The sequence below is a fragment of the Octodon degus genome, unplaced genomic scaffold (genome assembly GCF_000260255.1).
Source record: "Octodon degus isolate 3935 unplaced genomic scaffold, OctDeg1.0 scaffold00037, whole genome shotgun sequence".
Lineage (NCBI taxonomy): Eukaryota > Metazoa > Chordata > Mammalia > Rodentia > Octodontidae > Octodon > Octodon degus.
Genome location: NW_004524613.1, coordinates 3,318,622 through 3,337,787, shown reverse-complemented (window position 1 = coordinate 3,337,787; position 19,166 = coordinate 3,318,622). Strand labels below are relative to the sequence as shown.

The window sequence follows — 19,166 nt, the reverse complement described above, 5'->3', positions numbered from 1 at the left end:
GAAAGGAGAGGAGAAAAAGGAGGGGAGGGGAGGGGAGGGGAGGGGAAAGGCGAGGGGGAGGAGAAGGAAGGGAGGGGGAGAGGAAGGAATGGGAGGAAGAGGGGAAGGAAAGGGAGGAAGAAGGACCAGGACGAGGGACCAGGACCCGGGTTCAATCCCCAATCTGTATGCTGTGCATAGTGAACAGCTCCTACTCTTCTGCAAGATGCCATCCACAGCCTTCAGCAAACTTTAGTACTCCTTCCAGGGGCCTCTTTCCTGCCCCCAAATTCAGGAGCCAGCTGACTTTTAAGGGTCACCATCATGTTTACTTCTTGATACAGTATTATCCACAATTTCCCATTTCACCTGCCCAATCTTTGGTCCCTAACAGGGACCCAAGGACAGTCACTTGTCCTGGTTACCAACAGAACTACAACTAGGCCAGGTGCCTTCGCCTACCTTCAGAGTGCCTTCCTCCTACCTTTCTAAGCCCTGCTGTGGACATCAATCTGACTTGTAGCCAACAACAACCCACAAGTGTGAACTTCAGCTGCTGCCGCAGTGCTGGGGAGAGCAGCGGAATATATACCTGGATGTGGTTCCTGCTCTCCTGCCCTTGGCATATTTCTCTGCATAGATGATAAGAACAGACTCAAATGACCCTTCTAGACTGTGAGAAGCAATGAGAGCTCTCACTCTCTCACTCACTCTCAGCACCAAGGAACTGTCACCTAAGACAGTCACCAACTGTCACCTTGGCTTTCTCATCTGCTGAAGGACAGCTCCTCCATATCCCAGGACCAAATGAACTGTGTTGGTATACAGTGACCAGGCTCTGTAAAAGTGAGTTAACTTTAAAAGTTACCCTGCATGAAGGGAAATGACTTATTTGGCTACTTTCTCTATCAAATTGAAAATGATCTCTTAGTTCATCAGTTGAGCAAATAGGATAAAATAAGCTTTGGACATTTTTATCTCAGGATCCTTAAACACACTTGGGATCTAAATGTCTCAAAGAAACAGAAAGACCATGGGGCTGGTGAGATGGCTCAGTGGTCTAAAGCACCTACTTAGAACACGCTTAGCCAGGGAGATGGCTCAGGGGAATAAGTGCTTCCCTGGCAAGCTCAAGGGCCTGAGTTCAATCCCTGGTTCCACAAAAAAAAAAGAAAGAAAGAAAGAAAGAAAGAAAGAAAGAAAGAAAGAAAGAAAGAACACGCTTAGCAAAACACAGGGACCGCGGTTCAATCCCCCAGCACCACATGCCAGCCAGCCCCACCCCCCCGATGGGCTGAGCTGGCCACACACACACACACACACACACACACATAAATAAATAAATAAATTTTTAAAAAAGAAAAAGAAACAGAAAGACCAGTAAAAGCACTGGCCACATCATGCAAAGTACTCATGCCAGAACTCTGGCCGTAACATCTTTTATTCATCCCATCACTATCCTGTTCTAATAAATGTATTTTAGGTAACAGAATAAAGGCTAACAGCAAATACCCAGGACCTGGAATCAAAACAATAAAAACATCTGGAAAACAACTACTTAGTGAAGAAACAGAAGTAGATCTCTGGGAACTAAGAAAGCCAACAAGAAGCTGGGCATGGTGGCTCACACCTGTAATCCCAGTGCTTGAGAAGCTGAGGCAGGAGGATTGATGTGAGGTCAAGGCAACCCTATACTACATTTAAGACAGGCCATCGTGTCTCCAAAAAAAAAACAAAGCACCAAAAGGTTGAATTATATGGAGTGATAAAAGAAGAGACAAAAAAAGAAAAAAAAAAAAAAAGATCAATAAGGTACTTGGTAAGCTCAAAGATGAGACAAATAAGGGACCGGCCAAATAGCTCAGTGGATTAAAGTGCCTACAAGTAGGTGCAGGGGCTGGGGGTTCAACCCTGGCATGCTGTGCCAGTCCCACCCCTGAGGCGTGCTGAGATGGCAACTGAGATTGGGCATGGTGGTGTGCACCTGTAATCCCAGCACTTGGGAAGCTGTAAACAGGCAGATCACTAGGAGTCCGATCTAATAGTGAGACCCTGAATACCCTGTAGACCCTTCCCTAAAAAAAAATAATAATAATGGACTTGATAAAATGATTGGTGAGTTTACAGAAGACACTAATAAAAAGCTAGATGAACTAAACAAAATAATATAAAGCAGAAATTTACCAAAGGATTACAGCTCATGAAAAGGTACCAAACAGAAATCTAGGAGAGTAAAAATTCTATTGGAAGTATGGGTAGGAAAAATGATCAATATGAGGACAGTGTCAAGAATGGAAGACAGGGCTGATGCAAAAGACATATGCTCAGAGATACCTTAAAAACATGAGATCCCGGAAAATAGACCCAACACCTTCTAGATAGCACAAAGAAGACTAATCTAATGCTAACTGGAATTAGTGAAAAATCAAAGATAGCACAAATGGCATTTTAAAAACTGTTTACAGAAACAACAGCAGAAAACTTTCCAAATATGGGGAAAGAATTTAATACACAGATAAGAGAGGCACATAGTATCTCGAACAGCCATGATCAGGGTAGACCTTCTCCAACAACACATCACAGTCAAAATCCCCTCAGTAACTAGAATTACTGCAGACTGCTCAACACAAACTAGGAGAACCTGAAGTATTTCAAACCCTAAAAGAAAACTTCGAACCCAGATTAATAGATTAATATACCCTCCAAAACTACAGTATTTTTCAAAAAAAAAAAAACTATCTTTCAAAATTGATGGAGGGGGCTGGCGAGATGGCTCAGTGGTCTAAAGCACCTACTTGGAACAAGCTTGGCAAAGCACAGGGACCGCGGTTCAATCCCCCAGCACCACATGCCAGCCAGCCCCGCCCCCTGGTGGGCTGAGCTGGCCACACACACACACACACAATAAATAAATAAATGTTTAAAATAAATAAATAAATAAAATTTAAAAAAACAAAATTGATGGAGAAATAATGCATTTCCATGACAAAGAACACTTCCAGAAATTTGTGGAACTGAGCATGGTGACACATGCCTATAATCCCAGTACTGGAGAGGCAGAGGCAGGACTGCTGCAAGTTTGAGGCCATTCTGGGCCACATAAGGAGTTCAAGGCCAGCCTGCACTACAAAGAGAGACCTTACCTCAAAAAACAAAAAGAAAAACAAACAAACAAAATTAAGGACCACCAAGCCAGCACTCGATAAAATTCTCAAGAATATCCTACAAAGAGACAATGAAACCAGTGGTGCCAAAGTCTGGTAGTGTGGGGGCCGGGGAGATGGCTCAGTGAAATAAGTGCTTCCCTGGCAAGCGCAAGGACCTGAGTTCAATCCCCGGTTCCACCAAAAAAAAAAAAAAAAAAAAAAAAAGGCAGGGTCAGAAAGAGGTGTACTAACAGTGTTTGGACAGAATATCCTGTCTACTTCTTGTACTATGGATAACCACTAAGAAGATAGCAATGTACAATGTATTCTCAATAAAAAAATAAATATTAAAAAAATACATCATGAGACCAACAGCTGCGAATTACCATCCACATGAAAACCTTTTCTTAATTTAGTTTTGAACCAAGAGCACCTTTTATGAGAAAAATTATTTTTTTTAATTTTATTTATTTATTTATGTGTGTGTGTGTGTGTGTGTGTTATGTGTGTGGCCAGCTCAGCCCACCAGGGGGCGGGGCTGGCTGGCATGTGGTGCTGGGGGATTGAACCGCTGTCCCTGTGATTTGCTAAGCTTGTTCTAAGTAGGTGCTTTAGACCACTGAACCATCTCAACAGCCCCAAGAAAAATTATTGTAATTAAAAAAAAAATAAACTTTAAAAAAAAAAAACAAAGTCTAGTGGCGTGCAGATAAGCAGAAGCAGGGAGAGGACGACCCCTGGAACTTAAGGAGGGGCAGGCTACCTGGCCCTGGTTCAGTCGCTCCCCACAGGCCCAGGGAAGCATCCTTACAGGGGGACGATCCGCATGGGAAGGTGGAAGCGCAGGCGGTACTGACTCCTCCTCATCTCTTCCTGGCCCTGGAACTCGTGCATCACGTAGTCCATGTACTTTGGCTGCCTCAGGAAGCAAGACAAGGGAAGGAGGGTGTTTCCGCATTAGCCACTTGGGGCCCTGGAGGCTGCTTCCCAAACACTGTCCAGGATAAGTGGCCAAGCAACAACCTGTGCCCAGCTCTTGAATGTGGGGAAGGGTTATATTACAGGCATCTATGAAGACTAGAAGGAAGTCCCTCCCTCCTTTTTGCATCTGCAATGCAGAAAAGTCTGGCTTCACTTCCACACTTCGCATCTCAACTGGATACTTTTTTTTTTTTTTTTTGGCAGAACCGGGGATTGAACTCAGACCCTTGATGCTTGCCAGGCAAGTGCCTATTCTACTGAGCCATCTCCCCAGCCCCTACAACTGGATACTCTTTATTCACCTCCACTTTATGAATAATAAGACCCATGTGAGTATATATGAGTCGTCTGAGTCCACATACCAAGTTAATAACAGGTGCCAAGTTAATGCCAAATTAACCCTAACCTTACCTCTAACCCTAGAGCCACTAGGACAACTCTAGGCTACACTGACTAGCCTCATGTTAATATAGCTAGGGCCAAAGCAAACAATCATACAAAGCTATAACCAGAAATAGGAGCCAGGTGCAGTGCTGCACATGTGTAGTCTAGCTAGTCAAGTGATTGAGGCAAGTATTTCTTGAGCCCAAGAATTCAGCACCAGCCTGGACAAGATAGTAAGATCTGAGCAACCCATTTTGAACCCTTCCTGCCTCTCAGGAGCTATTCCTATTCCAATTCCTCCAGCTCTAGTCCCCATTCCTTTACTCCAAGAAATTTTCCTACTCTTAAAAGATAAATAAATAAATAAATAAGATAACAAAACTATGTTTTAACTAAACAAATTTTTAAAAAGAGAGGGCTAGGGATATAACTCAGTGGCACAGTGGCTTCCTGGCAAATGCAAAGTCCTGAGTTCAATTCCTAGTAGAAGAAAGAAGAGAGAGAGAGAGAGAGAGAGAGAGAGAGAGAGAGAGAGAGAGAAAGAAAGGAAGGAAAAGAAAAGAAACTATTATGAAGGATCATGGTTCTGAGCATAATGGCACACATCAGTAATCCCAGCTAGTGACTTTTCTGCATTGCAGATGCAAAAAGGAGGGAGGGACTTCCTTCTAGTCTTCATAGATGCCTGTAATATAACCCTTCCCCACATTCAGCTAGTGAAGAGGCTAAAACAGGAGGATCACAAGTTCAACACTAACTTGGGTAATTTAGGGAGACCTTGTCTCAAAGAAGAGTAGGGGAGGCCCTGGAAAGAGAGCTCAAGGGCTCTCTGGATTCAATCCCCAGAACTGCAAACAAACAGGACTGAGGACATAGCTCTATGGTATAGTAGCTGCTTAGCATTCACAAGGCTCCAGGTTCAATCTCTAATATTGTGGGGGGAGGGGCGGGGGGTGTCAGCAGCAGGATTATGTAGACAAATGGAGAGTGCTAGAAGTATATTATAGAACATTAAGAAAAATAAAAGCCACAAGAAAAAGAAAAGAAAATGTCACAGGACTATCCTGCTACAATGCTGTATATGGTTAGATTTCTAAATTTCTGTGTAAAAATATGTGTTTATTCCTATTTTTTTAAATTCTTTTTCTTCATATTCTGTAAGGACTTAAAGTTAAACACATCAATACTTGATGGAAAAATATCTGTTTCATGTTATGCCTAAGATATTTGATATTTAGACGGATAGTTAAGGTAAACTAAACTGCGTAAGTTGCAGGGTAATAATAAGCTTCTCTTCTGGAGGGTTAACAACCTAAGTTTTCAGATCAAAAATTGGAGAAAAGGACAGGCTGCAAGGTCAGCCAACATGTTAGCCCTAGCCTTTCAAGGTCAGTGAAGACTGAGGACATAAGAGAACCTGTACTGTAACTCATGTAACTCAGTTGTGCCCCAAATTTTCTGATCAAGGAGATTATGGAGCCACAGAGGAATGTGATCGATGATGTATAGTGTGCCTAAGGAGAGTCACATGGAGAGAAAACTTTCTCTCAGGCTTTAACAGAGAGAAAATTGGTCAAGCAATGGCCATGACACGTCCACATAGCTGACATTGACAAAGGATCTACAAAGTGCAGTACAGGGTTATAGGATAAATCCTGAGGGGACTTGACTGACCTTATCAGATACAAAACTTACATTTCTTGTTATATAGGTCTTGCCTTGTCTTGGTCTTAACCATCCAGCAGAAAAGTATAAAAAAGAGGTATATAAAGTAAAGCCATATTAATATGCTGAGCTGTAAAAGGCTCTAGTCAACAACTTCTGCAAATAACCCACTACTAGTGTGGACTGCTGGACTGTGTTACATTGTTTTGCTGAATTCAAGCACCTATAGTATTTAGGTACCAATAGAATTCCCATCTCTGACAGGACTAAACAAAAAAAGATACAAAGGAAGGACCATTTTGTATCTGTATATACAGAATAGTCAGGAGAGGTATACAGCTACTTTTGCTTAATTCAATGAGAAGAAAGATTTGTAGTAATAGTGTTTGGACAGGATATTCTGTCTGCTTCTTGTACTATGGATAACCACTAAGAAGATAACAATGTACAATGTATTAATTATTGAAAATGTCCTATTAATTAGCTTTGAAACTGTCTCATTATTTGTTTCTCAATAAAATAAATAAATAAAGGAAAAAAAAGAAAAGCCAAAAATTAAGTTTAGAAAATAGAACCTGGGGGTCTGGTGAGATGGCTCAGTGGTCTAAAGCACCTACTTAGAACAAGCTTAGCAAAGCACAGGGACCACGGTTCAATCCCCAGCACCACATGCCAGCCAGCCCTGCCCCCTGGTGGGCTGAGCTGGACACACACACACACACACACACACACACACATAAATAAATAAATAAATAAATAAATAAATAAATAAATAAATAGAACCTGGGCCTGGTGAGATGGCTCAGTGGTCTAAAGCACCTACTTAGAACAAACTAAGCTAAGCAAAGCACAGGGACCGCAGTTCAATCCCCCACCACATGCCAGCCAGCCCCACCCCCTAGTGGGCTGAGCTGGCCACACACAAAATAAATAAACAAACAAACAAACAAAATTTTTTAAAAAGAAAATAGAACCTAACCAGGCATGGTGGCACACATCTATAATCCCAAATTCAGGAGGCTGAGGCAGGAGGATTTCTGTGAGTTCAAGGCCAACCTGAGCTGTATAGTAAAACCCTGTCTTAAAAAAAGACAAAAATAAAATGAAATAGAACCTGGATTGAATACCTAAACCAAGGGAAAAGTATACTATAGCAGTTAACAAAGGGACCTTTGAGGCAGACTTCTGAGTTTGAATACTGGTCCTACTAACTAGTTCTGCCACCCTGGATGAATTCCCCAACCTCTCTCTGATTCAGTTTCTTAAATCTGTCAAACAACAGCACCTACCCCTCAAGACTCCTGTGAGGTTTAAGCAAAATAATACACAAAATGTTCAGCACATTGTCCATATAATCATTACCATCTTCACTACATAAATGTATCAGACTATGTTTTGGGCGGTTTTGTTTTGTTTCTTTTGTTTGCAGTACTAAGGACTGAACCCGGGGTCTTCATACTGAGTTATATTCCCTGTCCATTCTTTAATTTTTATCTTTTTTTTTAACATTTATTGTATGTGTGTGTGTGTGTGTGTGTGTGTGTGTGTGTGTGTGTATGTGTGTGTATGTGTGTGGCCAGCTCAGCCCACCAGGGGGCGCGGCTGGCTGGCATGTGGTGCTGGAGGATTGAACCGTGGTCCCTGTACTTTGCCAAGCTTGTTCCAAGTAGGTGCTTTAGACCACTGAGCCATCTCTCCAGCCCCTTTAATTTTTATTTCAAGACAGGGTCTTGCTAAGTTGCCCAGGATGGGCTTGAACTCATGATCCTCCTGCCTCAGCCTCCCAGAGAGCTGGATTATAAGCATATGCTGCCACATCTCATTCAGATTATATTTTGTACTTTTCTATATTTTTAAATGCTATTTGTGCTCTTTGTAGAACTTTTTTTGGGAGGCACAGGGGGTGGAACAGGGACACTGAGAAAGGGTCTTACTACGTAGTCCAAGCCAGCCTTGAACTCATTCTTCCTTTATCAGCCTTCCAAGTGCAGGCTCCACAGCATGTACCACCATGCCTGGCTTTGAGAATATTTAGAATCGGAAATAACAAAATCATTATTGTTACTGTTCCATAAAACCCTGCAATTTTTGGATTTTACAGCCACAGGCAGACCTGTTCCTGAGGGCCATGACATTGATTAGGATCCTCTAGGAGGACATGTAGGAGAGCTACATAGCAGGTAGGGGTGCCCCAAAAGGTCTCACGCAGGGACCACTGACACTTGCCATACATTCTCCTGCCCAAGGAGATGAATGAGCTACAATCAGACCACCAGTGCTTCCCTCTACCTGGCAAGCACCCCAGCTCAAGCGGAGCACAGGGAGCAGCTCCTGCTGCTCCCTGCCTGCCTGTCCTCACACCTCTGACATGGACTGTACTCTCCAGCCCCGCCCACTCAGCCACCTGAGGCAGCAGGGACACCTCCTCACCCAGGTGACGAAACCATTACCATCCGAATCCACCTTGAGAAACACTGACTCCAGGACCTCCTCTGACACGTTGCTCAGGATCGTCTTCATGGTCCTGATGAAAGTTTCCAGGTCCATGGCTTCAGAGGGACAGGAGAGCAGCACTTAAGTCACTCAGCACTCCCCAGGCCTCAAGTGTCCCTAGAAACCTGCATGCCAAGCAGCTTCATCCCAAGGGGTAGAAATCAAGCTCTACAGAAAGAAAACTATAGCCTAAATATGCAAAAATAAGGGAATGGTTTCATTAGCCACAGAACACTTGGATCCATTCCCCAGTTAACACCATGATCAGTGCTTTTTAAAGTGAGGAAGTAGTTATTATATTTTCATGAAGCTAGCTCCAAGACATAGATATATATAAAGTGAGAAGCCAAGTGGGAGGACTTGCTAAAAACTAATTTTAGGAGCTGGGGTTGTGGCTCAGGGGTAAAGCCTTGCCCAGGACTCCGAAGTCCTGGTTTGCCCTGGAACCAAGCAACAGCATAGAAGCCCATGGTAGCACAGAGGTCTACACAGCACCGTGGTGATGTCCTTAAGACCAACAGTAAGTGAAAAGAAGGGTCTGAAATGACATGCAGTACATAAACACAGTCCCCCAACCTAGGGTTTTTCAACTTTACCATGGAGCAAACAAATACACAACCAGTGTTTTTCACTTTTGGCACAGTAGTCAATAAATTACATGAGACATTCAATACTTCATTATAAAACATGCTTTGTGTTAGATGTTTTTGACCAACTGTAGGTTCATGCAAGTATTCTGAGCACCTTGAAGTCACACTAGGCTAAGCTGCAATAGTTGGTAGGTCAGCTTATGACACACTGAACAACTTACAATCATTTATCAGGCCATACCCTGTGGTAAGTCAGGGAGCATCGGTACAGTGTGATTATAGACATAAAAACACACATAGCCAACTATGGTGAAGATTAGTAAGGCCCTTGGGATCTGCTTTCTGGTGCTCATGCCTTCCTGTGGGCTCCCGTGTAGAGCTTGGGATGAGGGGGTAACTTGCTTCTAGCAGCAAAACTTGACACAGGTGACAGACAGGGTACATGGCCCTCTGTACAAGTCATTACGTGATTCTGTTAAATGGGATGATGTCCTGCTAGAGTTGCTCTCTCCCTCTTGGGTTGAGCCCTGCCAGCAGCCATCTTGGGAAGTCCTACATGGCCAGGAACTCTAGCCTCACAGGATCTGATGGTGGCCTCCCACCAGTAGCTGAGAAAACATGGAAGCCCTAATTACTGCGCCTGTGAGGAAATGAATTCTGCCAACAGGCTAGTGCACTATGAAGTGGGTTCTTCCTGGCCAAGCCCCATAGGACACTTGCAGCTCCAGCTGACTACCCGACTGTAGCTCTGAGAGATTGAGCCAAACAGCCAGCTGAGCTATGCCCACACTCCTGACTCACCAAAACTGGAAGACAAGAAGTGCATGTTGGGTCAAGCCACCAAGATGGCAGCACTACTGTCCACAGCAGCAGATAATAAACCATACATACAAAACTAGAAGAAAATGCACCAAAATGCTAACAGTGGTTGCATATGGGCATATTTGGACTTGATATACCTTCTTCTAGATCAGAAATAGCTTCCAGTATGTCTACACAACATACAATGATTATAAGTTTTAAAGAAGACACTGGATACAAAACTACTTGTCAGAGCTGGGCATGGTGCTGCACACCTGTAATACCAGCACACCAGGCTGCTCAGGCAGGAGGATCACAAATTGAAGCAGAGCCTGGATAACTTAGTGAAACCCTGGCTCAAAAAATAAACAAAAGGCTAGGATTGTAGCTCAGTGCAAAAGCCCTGGGTCTTGGGTTCAATCCCCAGTACTGAAGCGGGGAGGCTATCAGCTCAGAGCCCTTCACACACCCAGACACTGGGTCCTGTGCAGACGTCACCACCACCGTGTCGACAGTGTGGCTTTACCTGTAGTGGAGCCAATGCCCTCCTCAAACATTTTCTCCATCTCAGCCAGGTGCAGCCCAGTGAACAGCTGAGTGCTCAATGGGGTGTCAGGATTATGGCTAAGAATGATGGGTGGTGGGGAATCAGGATCCTCCTGGTCCTGGAATTCACCTAGGATGGACAGCTGGAACGACAATGATTACAAAACCAGGGACTGAGAGGGTTAATTTCTATGGAAAACATTTCTTAGTACATCTTATTTAAAGGAAGAATTTTGGGGCGAAGAACAGACTAATTAATATTACAATGTTAATGATATAAACAAATAAATTCTACTTATTTGCTTTTTCTTTTAGGCTTAAGAACATCAAGAGGAGCTGGCGAGATGGCTCAGTGGTCTAAAGCACCTACTTAGAACAAGCTTAACAAAGCACAGGGACTGCGGTTCAATCCCCCAGCATCACATGCCAGCCAGCCCCGCCCCCTGGTGGGCTGAGCTGGCCACACACACACACACAAATAAATAAATTAAATTTAAAAAAAAAAGAACATCAAGAAAAACTTACCAAGATCCTGCTTCAAAAATGAAAAAAAAAAAAAAAGAGGGCTGAGGAGATAGCTCAGCATCTGCTTGGAAAGTACAAAGACCAAAGACCCAGGTCCCGATCCTTGGTACTGCATACCAGCTGGCCCTGTGCTATGCCAGCCACTGAAACTGGGTGTGGTTGTGCACACTTGCAATCCCAACACTGGTGAGGCTGAGACAGGAGGATCACTAAGCTGTGTAGCAAGACCCTGTACCAAATAAATACATGAATAAATAGGGGGAGCCTGGCTCAGCCCACCCTGAAGGTGGGGCTGGTATGGCATGTGGTGCCAGAGATCTAACCACGGTCCCCTGTGCCTATCTAAGCTTGCCTAAGCAGGCACTTTATACTGCTGAGTTATCTTACCAGCTCTATTTTTTAAAAAAATAAGAAAATAGAGGCCAGGGAGATGGCTCAGCAGAATAAGCACTTCCCTGGCAAGCACACAGGTCTGAGTTCAATCCTTGGTTCTGCCAAAACAAAAAGAAAAGAAAAAAGCCAGGTATGACAGTGTACACCTGTAATACCCGCACGTGGGAGGCAGAGGCAGAAAGATCACTGTGAGTTTGAGGCCAGCCTGAGCTACATAAACAAGTTCAAGGTTAGTCTGCACTATCTAGCAAGATCCTGTTTCCAAAAATTAATTAAAATTTTAAAAAGTGATGAGAATATAGCTCAGTGCAAAAGCCCTGGGGTCAATCCAGGGAAGGCGGACTGTAAGGGGATGGGGAAGGGAGATCCAGACTGCAGGGTCAGAGATGTAGCTCACTGGTAGTGCAATTGCCTAGTATGTGTGAAATCATCAGTTTGGTCCTAGCGCTGAAAATGGTAGCGGCAGTGGAGCGTGGGGAGCTGCATTTCCTAACTTTGGGAGTTTAAATCCCACTGAAACAATGAATACATACATCCTTCTGTGAGTGCTCATTCATTCACTCATGGTCCCCACACATCTGTGGGGTGCCAGGCACTGTGGCTACAACAATAAACAAATTGAGAGTCCCTGCCTTCATGAAGTCCAGCAAATGAAGAAATTAACATTCACACCATCTACTCAGACCCCAAATTTATTATTTTTTTATTTTTTGTATTTTAGGGAAGGGTCTACAGGGTTTTCTGGGTCTCACTACTAAATCAGACTAGTAGTGATCCACCTGTCTACAGCTTCCCAGGAGCTGGAATTACAGGGCGCACCACCACGCCCATTAAGTAAAACTTCATATGGCCCAGTCCACCCTCAAGTCCCAAGTGTGACTTCTAGAGCCCTTTACAATCTAGCCCTGACCTATCTTTCCATGTCCAGGCAAGCCACTGATTCGCCACCATCCCCAACACACGAAACTTTCCACTTCTACTCACACCATCTCCTATACACAGTCCAAGCCTGTGCGGCAGAGAGGAATTTCCACCCACTCCTTTGGGTCTGGCTGAAATGGCACTTCCTCCCAGGGGCTTCTCCTACACTCCCAATGAGTACCACTGCTGCCACCTCCACCTTCCCAGGGTCTTTGTTCATTCCTCCCACTCACAGCATGCATCTGCGCACACACGCAGACAGCATGGAGTGAGGAGAATCACATGGCCCCAGAGTCCAGAGCTCGCGGTTAGAAATCTACGTGGCTCCCCACGTACAAGCTACTTTATCTGGGCACACCACATCACTACTCTGAGCCATTGATTTTCTCATCTGCAAATCAAAGAACCACAGGATTGTGGTTGAGACCTGAATACATATAAAACCCCAGCAAAGTGGCTTCAGAATGACAGCTCTTGTTATCATTCATCTTATAGTGGGTTTTTTTGACAGCAAAAGGATATTAATTTACCTTAATTTAATCTTTTTTTTAATTATTTATTTTTAATTTAGTGTGTGTGTGTGTGTGTGTGTGTGTGTGTGTGGCCAGCTCAGCCCACCAGGGGGTGGGGCTGGCTGGCATGTGGTGCTGGGGGATTGAACCGCGGTCCACTGTGCTTTGCTAAGCTTGTTCTAAGCAGGTGCTTTAGACCACTGAGCCATCTCTCCAGCCCCTACCTTAATTTAATCTTAATTTGTATGACCTCTACATTACCCAGCCTCTGGGGCACTGAAGAGATACTCAATACACATAAAAGTTCATATGGCCCAGTCCGCAAAGGGGCTGTGGACGGATAGCCTTGCATTGCATCTGACCCAGATGGTACCTTAAAAAGGAAAAGCCAGCCTGTATGCAGTACACACTAAGGTGACCCACCTTTCCCTATAAATCTCTGAGTTTGCCACAGCAGGGGCAGAGACCAGTGGACCACTATGCTGATGAGTGTTACTTTGGCTCTGGAATGCTCCCACCCTTTCTTCGCACTGACAGTTTGCTTACCTTTTCAGAGTTAGGGCTCTCTCTAAAGTTCTCAGGAGACATTCGTCTTGACCTAAAACAGGAATCATGGTTGTTTTAACTCCAGTCTTTGTAAGACTCGAGTTACTTGTGGGAAACTGAGCAAGCCTGGCCACAAGAAGGCACTAAAAGCAAGGTCCAGGAGAAGGTGGCTGTCCCTTCCCGAGTGCTTCCAGCGAGCATCTGATGACCATCCCTTTCCCTCAAGACTGCTCCAGCAGGACGCTTGCTGCAAATTGACAAATGGGCCTTTCCTTACTGATGGAAAGGAGCTGTTCTACTGACAAGTTACTTCACTCCTAACTGCACATCAGGGACTTCCTTAAGGGGTTCACACTGTCTACAGGACTAGACGGGGCTTAGGAATAATTCAGATGAAGAAAATAAGATCCAGAGGCAGGTACATGTCCAAAGGCCAAAGACACGCACTAGAGGTAGCACGGGATCAGATTAGCCCCTGGCCTCCCACTGCATCCACCCTCTCAAGCCCCTTCTGTGCCCTTGGAAACAGGACTCCCTCAGGACAGCTGACAGAAAACCCTTACAACAGTGTGAAGGCCAGGTGAGAGCACAATGGAGAGACATTTTCATGTTCCAAACGTAGGTCCATGAGGATAACTAGCTAAAATTTTTTTCTCATTCTGCAGAATGTCTTTTCATTATGTTGGTGATTTCCTTTGTTGTGCAAAAGCTTTTAATAAGATGAGATATGCATCGTTGATTTTTTGTAGTATTTCCCATATGATCTGGGTTTCGTTCATGAAGTCCGCCTACACCTATGCCTTCAAAATTTCTACTTACTTTCTCTTCCACTAGGTTTAGTTTCTAATATTTAGATCTTTGACCCATTTTGACTTTTTTAGTACATGGGGATAGACACGGGTGTTTCTCCACTATTGGTGGGAGTGTAGGAATAGTGCAACTATCACGGAAATCAGTATGGAGGTTCCTCAAAAAACTAGGATTAAAGGTCCCACTTAATCCAGCTATTTCCCTTTGACCCAGCTATTTTCCTTCTGGGTATCTTCCCAGAAGAATTAAAAACATCATACCACAGCGATCCATGTGCACCCATGTTTATAGCAATACAATTTGTAATGGCTAAATCTTGGAAATAACTCAAACACCCATCAACCTAGGAATGGATAAAAAAAGATGTGGTCTTTTTATATTGAGTACAACTCATTCATAAAGAAAAATAAACTTAAGACATTTCTAGGTAAATAGATGCAAGTAAGACCATACTCAAGTGAAATAAATCACACTCACATGAGTAAACATCATATTATCTTCCTGATGTGAGAAACAGAAATTGAGTAAATAAGGTCCAAAATGTACAACAGATACTGTGAAAGAGGAAGAAATTGTTCAGAAAGAAAGAGGAACTACGGTGGGGGAAAAGTGGACAGGGAAATGGGAAAAAAAAAAAAAAGATAATTATACTAGTTTCTCTTTCATTAAAGAGGTGTGTGCTAATATCATTTGAAGAATTTTTTATGCCCTTATCTTGTACTGAATAACTACTTTGAAGATAACAATATGCAAGATATTAACTATTGTTCTGTATTTTATTTTGAATTTTTTTCCATAAAATTTAAAAAAAGAAAAACCGTTCAACAGGAGAAAGAGAGCAGCTTTATGTATATTCACCAGGCAAAGCACCAAGCAGACAAAAGTCAGTGGCAAGAGAGACCACTTAAAAGAAAAAAAGGAAAAGAAAAGGGGCTTGGGGCCATGGTGGAGCAGCAGAGCTTTTGCATAGCATGCATGAGGCCCTGGGTCCTGCCCGCAACACCAAGGGGTGGGGGGCACAGACAAAAGTACCATTTCCAAACCTGGAAGGAAAAAGAAAACTGAGGTGTCACATTCAATTTATATGTACAGCTAGAGAACCAGTAAGCAAAAGCAGAAGTCATACCCATTAGCCTCAGTCTACTAGAGTTGTCCAGAGCAGAATGCAGAGGGGAGGGCAAATCTGAGGCGAGTTTAGAACAACCCTAGGAGCATGCTAGGGTTGGGAGGGGGTAACTGGTGACAAGGACTGGGGGTCAGGCACTTGCAAGGGCAGATGACTGGAGATTAATGGCACTTGCGGCCATCCCTGAAACAGGTAAAAGATGTTCTCTGGTTCCCACTCAGGCTCTGCTGTCAGGCAAGCGAATCTGAAGGTAAAGTATCCAATTTTTATAGGACAGCTTTAACTCGGATGTTCACTCACCCTGACCCAATTTGATCTCCCCAGCTAAGCGTGTTCCCAGACAGGGCATTATTAGTTTTGAATTCCCATCTCAACTGAGACATCTTGGCAGCTGTCCCTGAGTCCAAGCTTATTCCTCTGTGAAGTTGCTATGGAAATCTGTTGCTGAGGAACTGGCTGGTCGTATTTAGAACCAGGGAAATGAGAGAACTCCACACAGAGAACATAAATGTAGTATCAGAATCCACCTCACAAACATGAACACAGTCATTTTTTCCTCCAATGTGAGACATTCTTTTTATTAATGAAGTTTAACTTATAGAAGTGACAAATGACACACAAAAATGGCCGGACAAGTATGACTATAAAACAATCCAGATAGATTTTTTTTTGGGGGGGGTGTGTTTGGCAGAACCGGGGATTGAACTCAGGCCCTTACATTTGCCAGGGAAGCGTTTATTCCACTTAGCTATCTCTCCAGCCCCTATAAAACAATCCAGAGAACAAGTACTGGCAGAGAACCCACCTCTCCACAGAACCACAGATAACAGGGAGCCAAAAGCAGGGCTCACCCACAGCTGCAACAGCAAAAGCACATGAGCTTTCCGAGCCCTCTTCATGAGTTCCCCTTATGTGACAAGAGGATGGCAACAAGAGCACTGTATGTGAGATGGGGACTTCCAAATCCAGACTAGGAACAGGCCGAGATCTGAAGCCAGCACTGCAAAATCTTGGCACAAAACAGGACAGGTTGGTAAAAGTCTCTTCAGAGATCTTTGAATCAAGAAAGCTGGTTCCAGATTTTAAAATATCATACATTTATTTAAATCAGCAAAATCGTATTTCACAGGGAATTGGATGTTACCAAAATGCCAAGAAACCTCCAAACAAAACATTTTCCGTAGGCTCAAAAAGGAAATGCTAACATACCAAAGATATTTCTACTCCCATCTAACCAATAATGGAGATAAAATAATGTTGTAGTTTGGGATTTTGCAAGGGGAATACAATACAATACAGGACACGAACATTTTATAAAATTATTTTATAACAAACTCCCCAAAGAATCATATACAAACAGTGCATGAAGTCTGTCCAAACACTAAAGATCAATTAATCCAGCTGAGAGCCTAGATCCTACAATATCCTGCGTGGGTTCAGCTGAAGACCCAGAGCTCATAACAAGGCGTCCCACAAGTCCAACTGGAGGTCTAGAGCCCACGACAATGTCTCATGCGGGCCCAATTCGCAGATCTGTGCCAGGAAGGTGCAAAGGTCAGTGGTGAAAGCCAGAATATCTGTGCCAGCAGGATGAAAGATCTATGCTAACATGCTAGGGGATCTGAACTAGAGCCAGGATGCATTATTCAAGGTAAGAACTGGAGCTCCCTGAAAAGTACCACAGCCATTCTCAGCAACAGGGGGGCTCCAATCTCCTCCGATGATGATGACAGCCGAGCTCCCATCAGGAAAGCTAGCTCGATGGGCTTCTTCAGGAGACTGAGCAGTGTATCATCTTCTCTGGACCCAGGAGGTGATGCTCAAATGACCACAGCTCCCCAAAATGAGCCACAGCCATCCTCTGGGACATCGAGATCCTGAGCTCCTCCTCCAATGAGAAAAGCTAAGTTCACCAGGAAAGCCAGCCAGCCTGACAAGGTCCTCCAGAATAGCCCACGAGAACCAGCAGCTTCCAACTGCTCCCCAACAGCTTCTACAGCTTCCCCAACAGCCTCTTTCCTCCTCCAGTTCTGCCCCTTATGCTGCTGGCAACACTCCTCAGGTGGGGCCTCCCACACCCAGCACCACTCTAGTTCAGTTCAGCTGGGTATAACAAGTTGACCACCTGTTGGCAATCAATCACAAAGACTTCCACTACATTAGTTTTACTAGCTATTAATAAACTACAGGATTTTTAAAAACAAGGCTAATGGTCTTACATTTATTTTTCATTGGGTTTTAACTAAGTAACTTCCCAACTGCAATGTCATCAAGTATTTTTATGATAGCATCTGCATTTTTTCCAACGACACGCATTTGCTAATCGAATGCTGTATATCTTCCCACTACAATTTACTTTCACTGACTAAAAACCTCACAAACAAAATTACATGGCTAAAATACACCAAGCTGTGGACAAATGTGGTGGCACACGACTATAATCCCAGCATTCTGATGCTGACACAGGAATATCAAAAAGTTCAAGCTCAGCCTGAATAACTCAGACCTTGTCTCAAAACAAAATACAAGCAACAGGGATGCTGCTTAGTGCAAAAACTCTGGGTTCAATTCTCAGCACTTGGGGGGGGGCACAACAACAAAACAGGGAGTGGAAGGGAGGGCACTTAGAAGAAAAATGCTTAATAGACCTCTACTCAAAAGTTATTCTAGAAAAGCTGCTCATGGTGGCACATACCTGTTATTTCCAATAGGATTTTGAGTTTGAGGCCCTGCTTGAGCTACTTACCAAGTCCCAGCAAATGTAAACTGCATTGCAATAGCCTGTCTCAAGCAAAATTCAAAACAAAAAAACCCTAGAAAAAAGTTAGAAGTCCTACTTGAGTTTAATTCAGGCATCACTCGTTAATCCAAAAGAAATCCTGGTCACCAACAAAGGGAGTCACACAGACACAGCTCCTCCAGAGCAGGTCCTCGCTTGCATCCCTCCTCAGCAGCAATGCCAACACTGACCTCAGTCAACACGGCAGAATCGAAGATATCAAAATTTGTATCCTTCAGCTCTACTGTATTCCATCAAAAGTTTTAAAATGCATTTTAAAAGGGCTGGGGAGATAGCTCAGCCGCCTAAGTGCCTCCCTGGCAAACGCAAGGTCCTGCGTTTCATCCCCAGTACCAAAAAAAAAAAAATAAAATGCATGAAAAGAAAGAAAAAACTGTTGCAGGTATCATGGCACACACCTGTGATTCCAACACTCTAGAAAGCTGAACCAAGTTCAAGCTTAGCCTGGGCTAGAGATTTAATAAAACCCTGTCTCAAAATTTTAAAAAAATAAAAATAATAAACCTGGGAATGCAGTTCAATAAAGTTCCAAATTTAATCCCCACTACTACAAAAAAAATAACCTCTAATCCCAACAGAGGTTCAGGCAGGACTGATGTGAGTGGAGGCCAGCCTGAGCTGCATGTTGAAGTCAAGGACATTCTACACTACAAAGCAAGGCTGTCTCCAAAAACACACACAAAAAAATTTTTTTTTCTTTTCAGACAAATAGAAACTGGGGATTTAGCTCAGTGGTAGAACGCTTGCCTAGAAAGCTGGAAGCCCTCGGCACCAAAAACAAAGAATGAACCTCAACTAAAAAAACAATTGCAGGGGCTGGAGAGATGGCTCAGTGGTCTAAAGCACCTACTTAGAACAAGCTTATCAAAGCATCAGGGACCACGGTTCAATCCCCCAGCACCACATGCCAGCCAGCCCCGCCCCCTGGTGGGCTGAGCTGGCCACACA

General features: G+C 43.7%; 1 protein-coding gene across 1 annotated transcript in view; it reads right to left on the bottom strand.

Moving 5' to 3' along the window:
* The window catches only part of Efcab8 (EF-hand calcium binding domain 8), an 81,526-nt gene extending 68,002 nt beyond the window's left edge, over positions 1-13,524 (bottom strand). Inside the window, exons 1-4 of the mRNA XM_012514651.2 lie at positions 13,483-13,524; positions 10,566-10,728; positions 8,586-8,704; positions 3,937-4,040 (exon numbers count right to left, since the gene is read on the bottom strand). Coding sequence (XP_012370105.2) covers positions 3,937-4,040; positions 8,586-8,704; positions 10,566-10,728; positions 13,483-13,524 — 428 coding nt within the window. The remainder of the gene's footprint in view (positions 1-3,936; positions 4,041-8,585; positions 8,705-10,565; positions 10,729-13,482) is intronic.
* Positions 13,525-19,166: the final 5,642 nt, after the last annotated feature.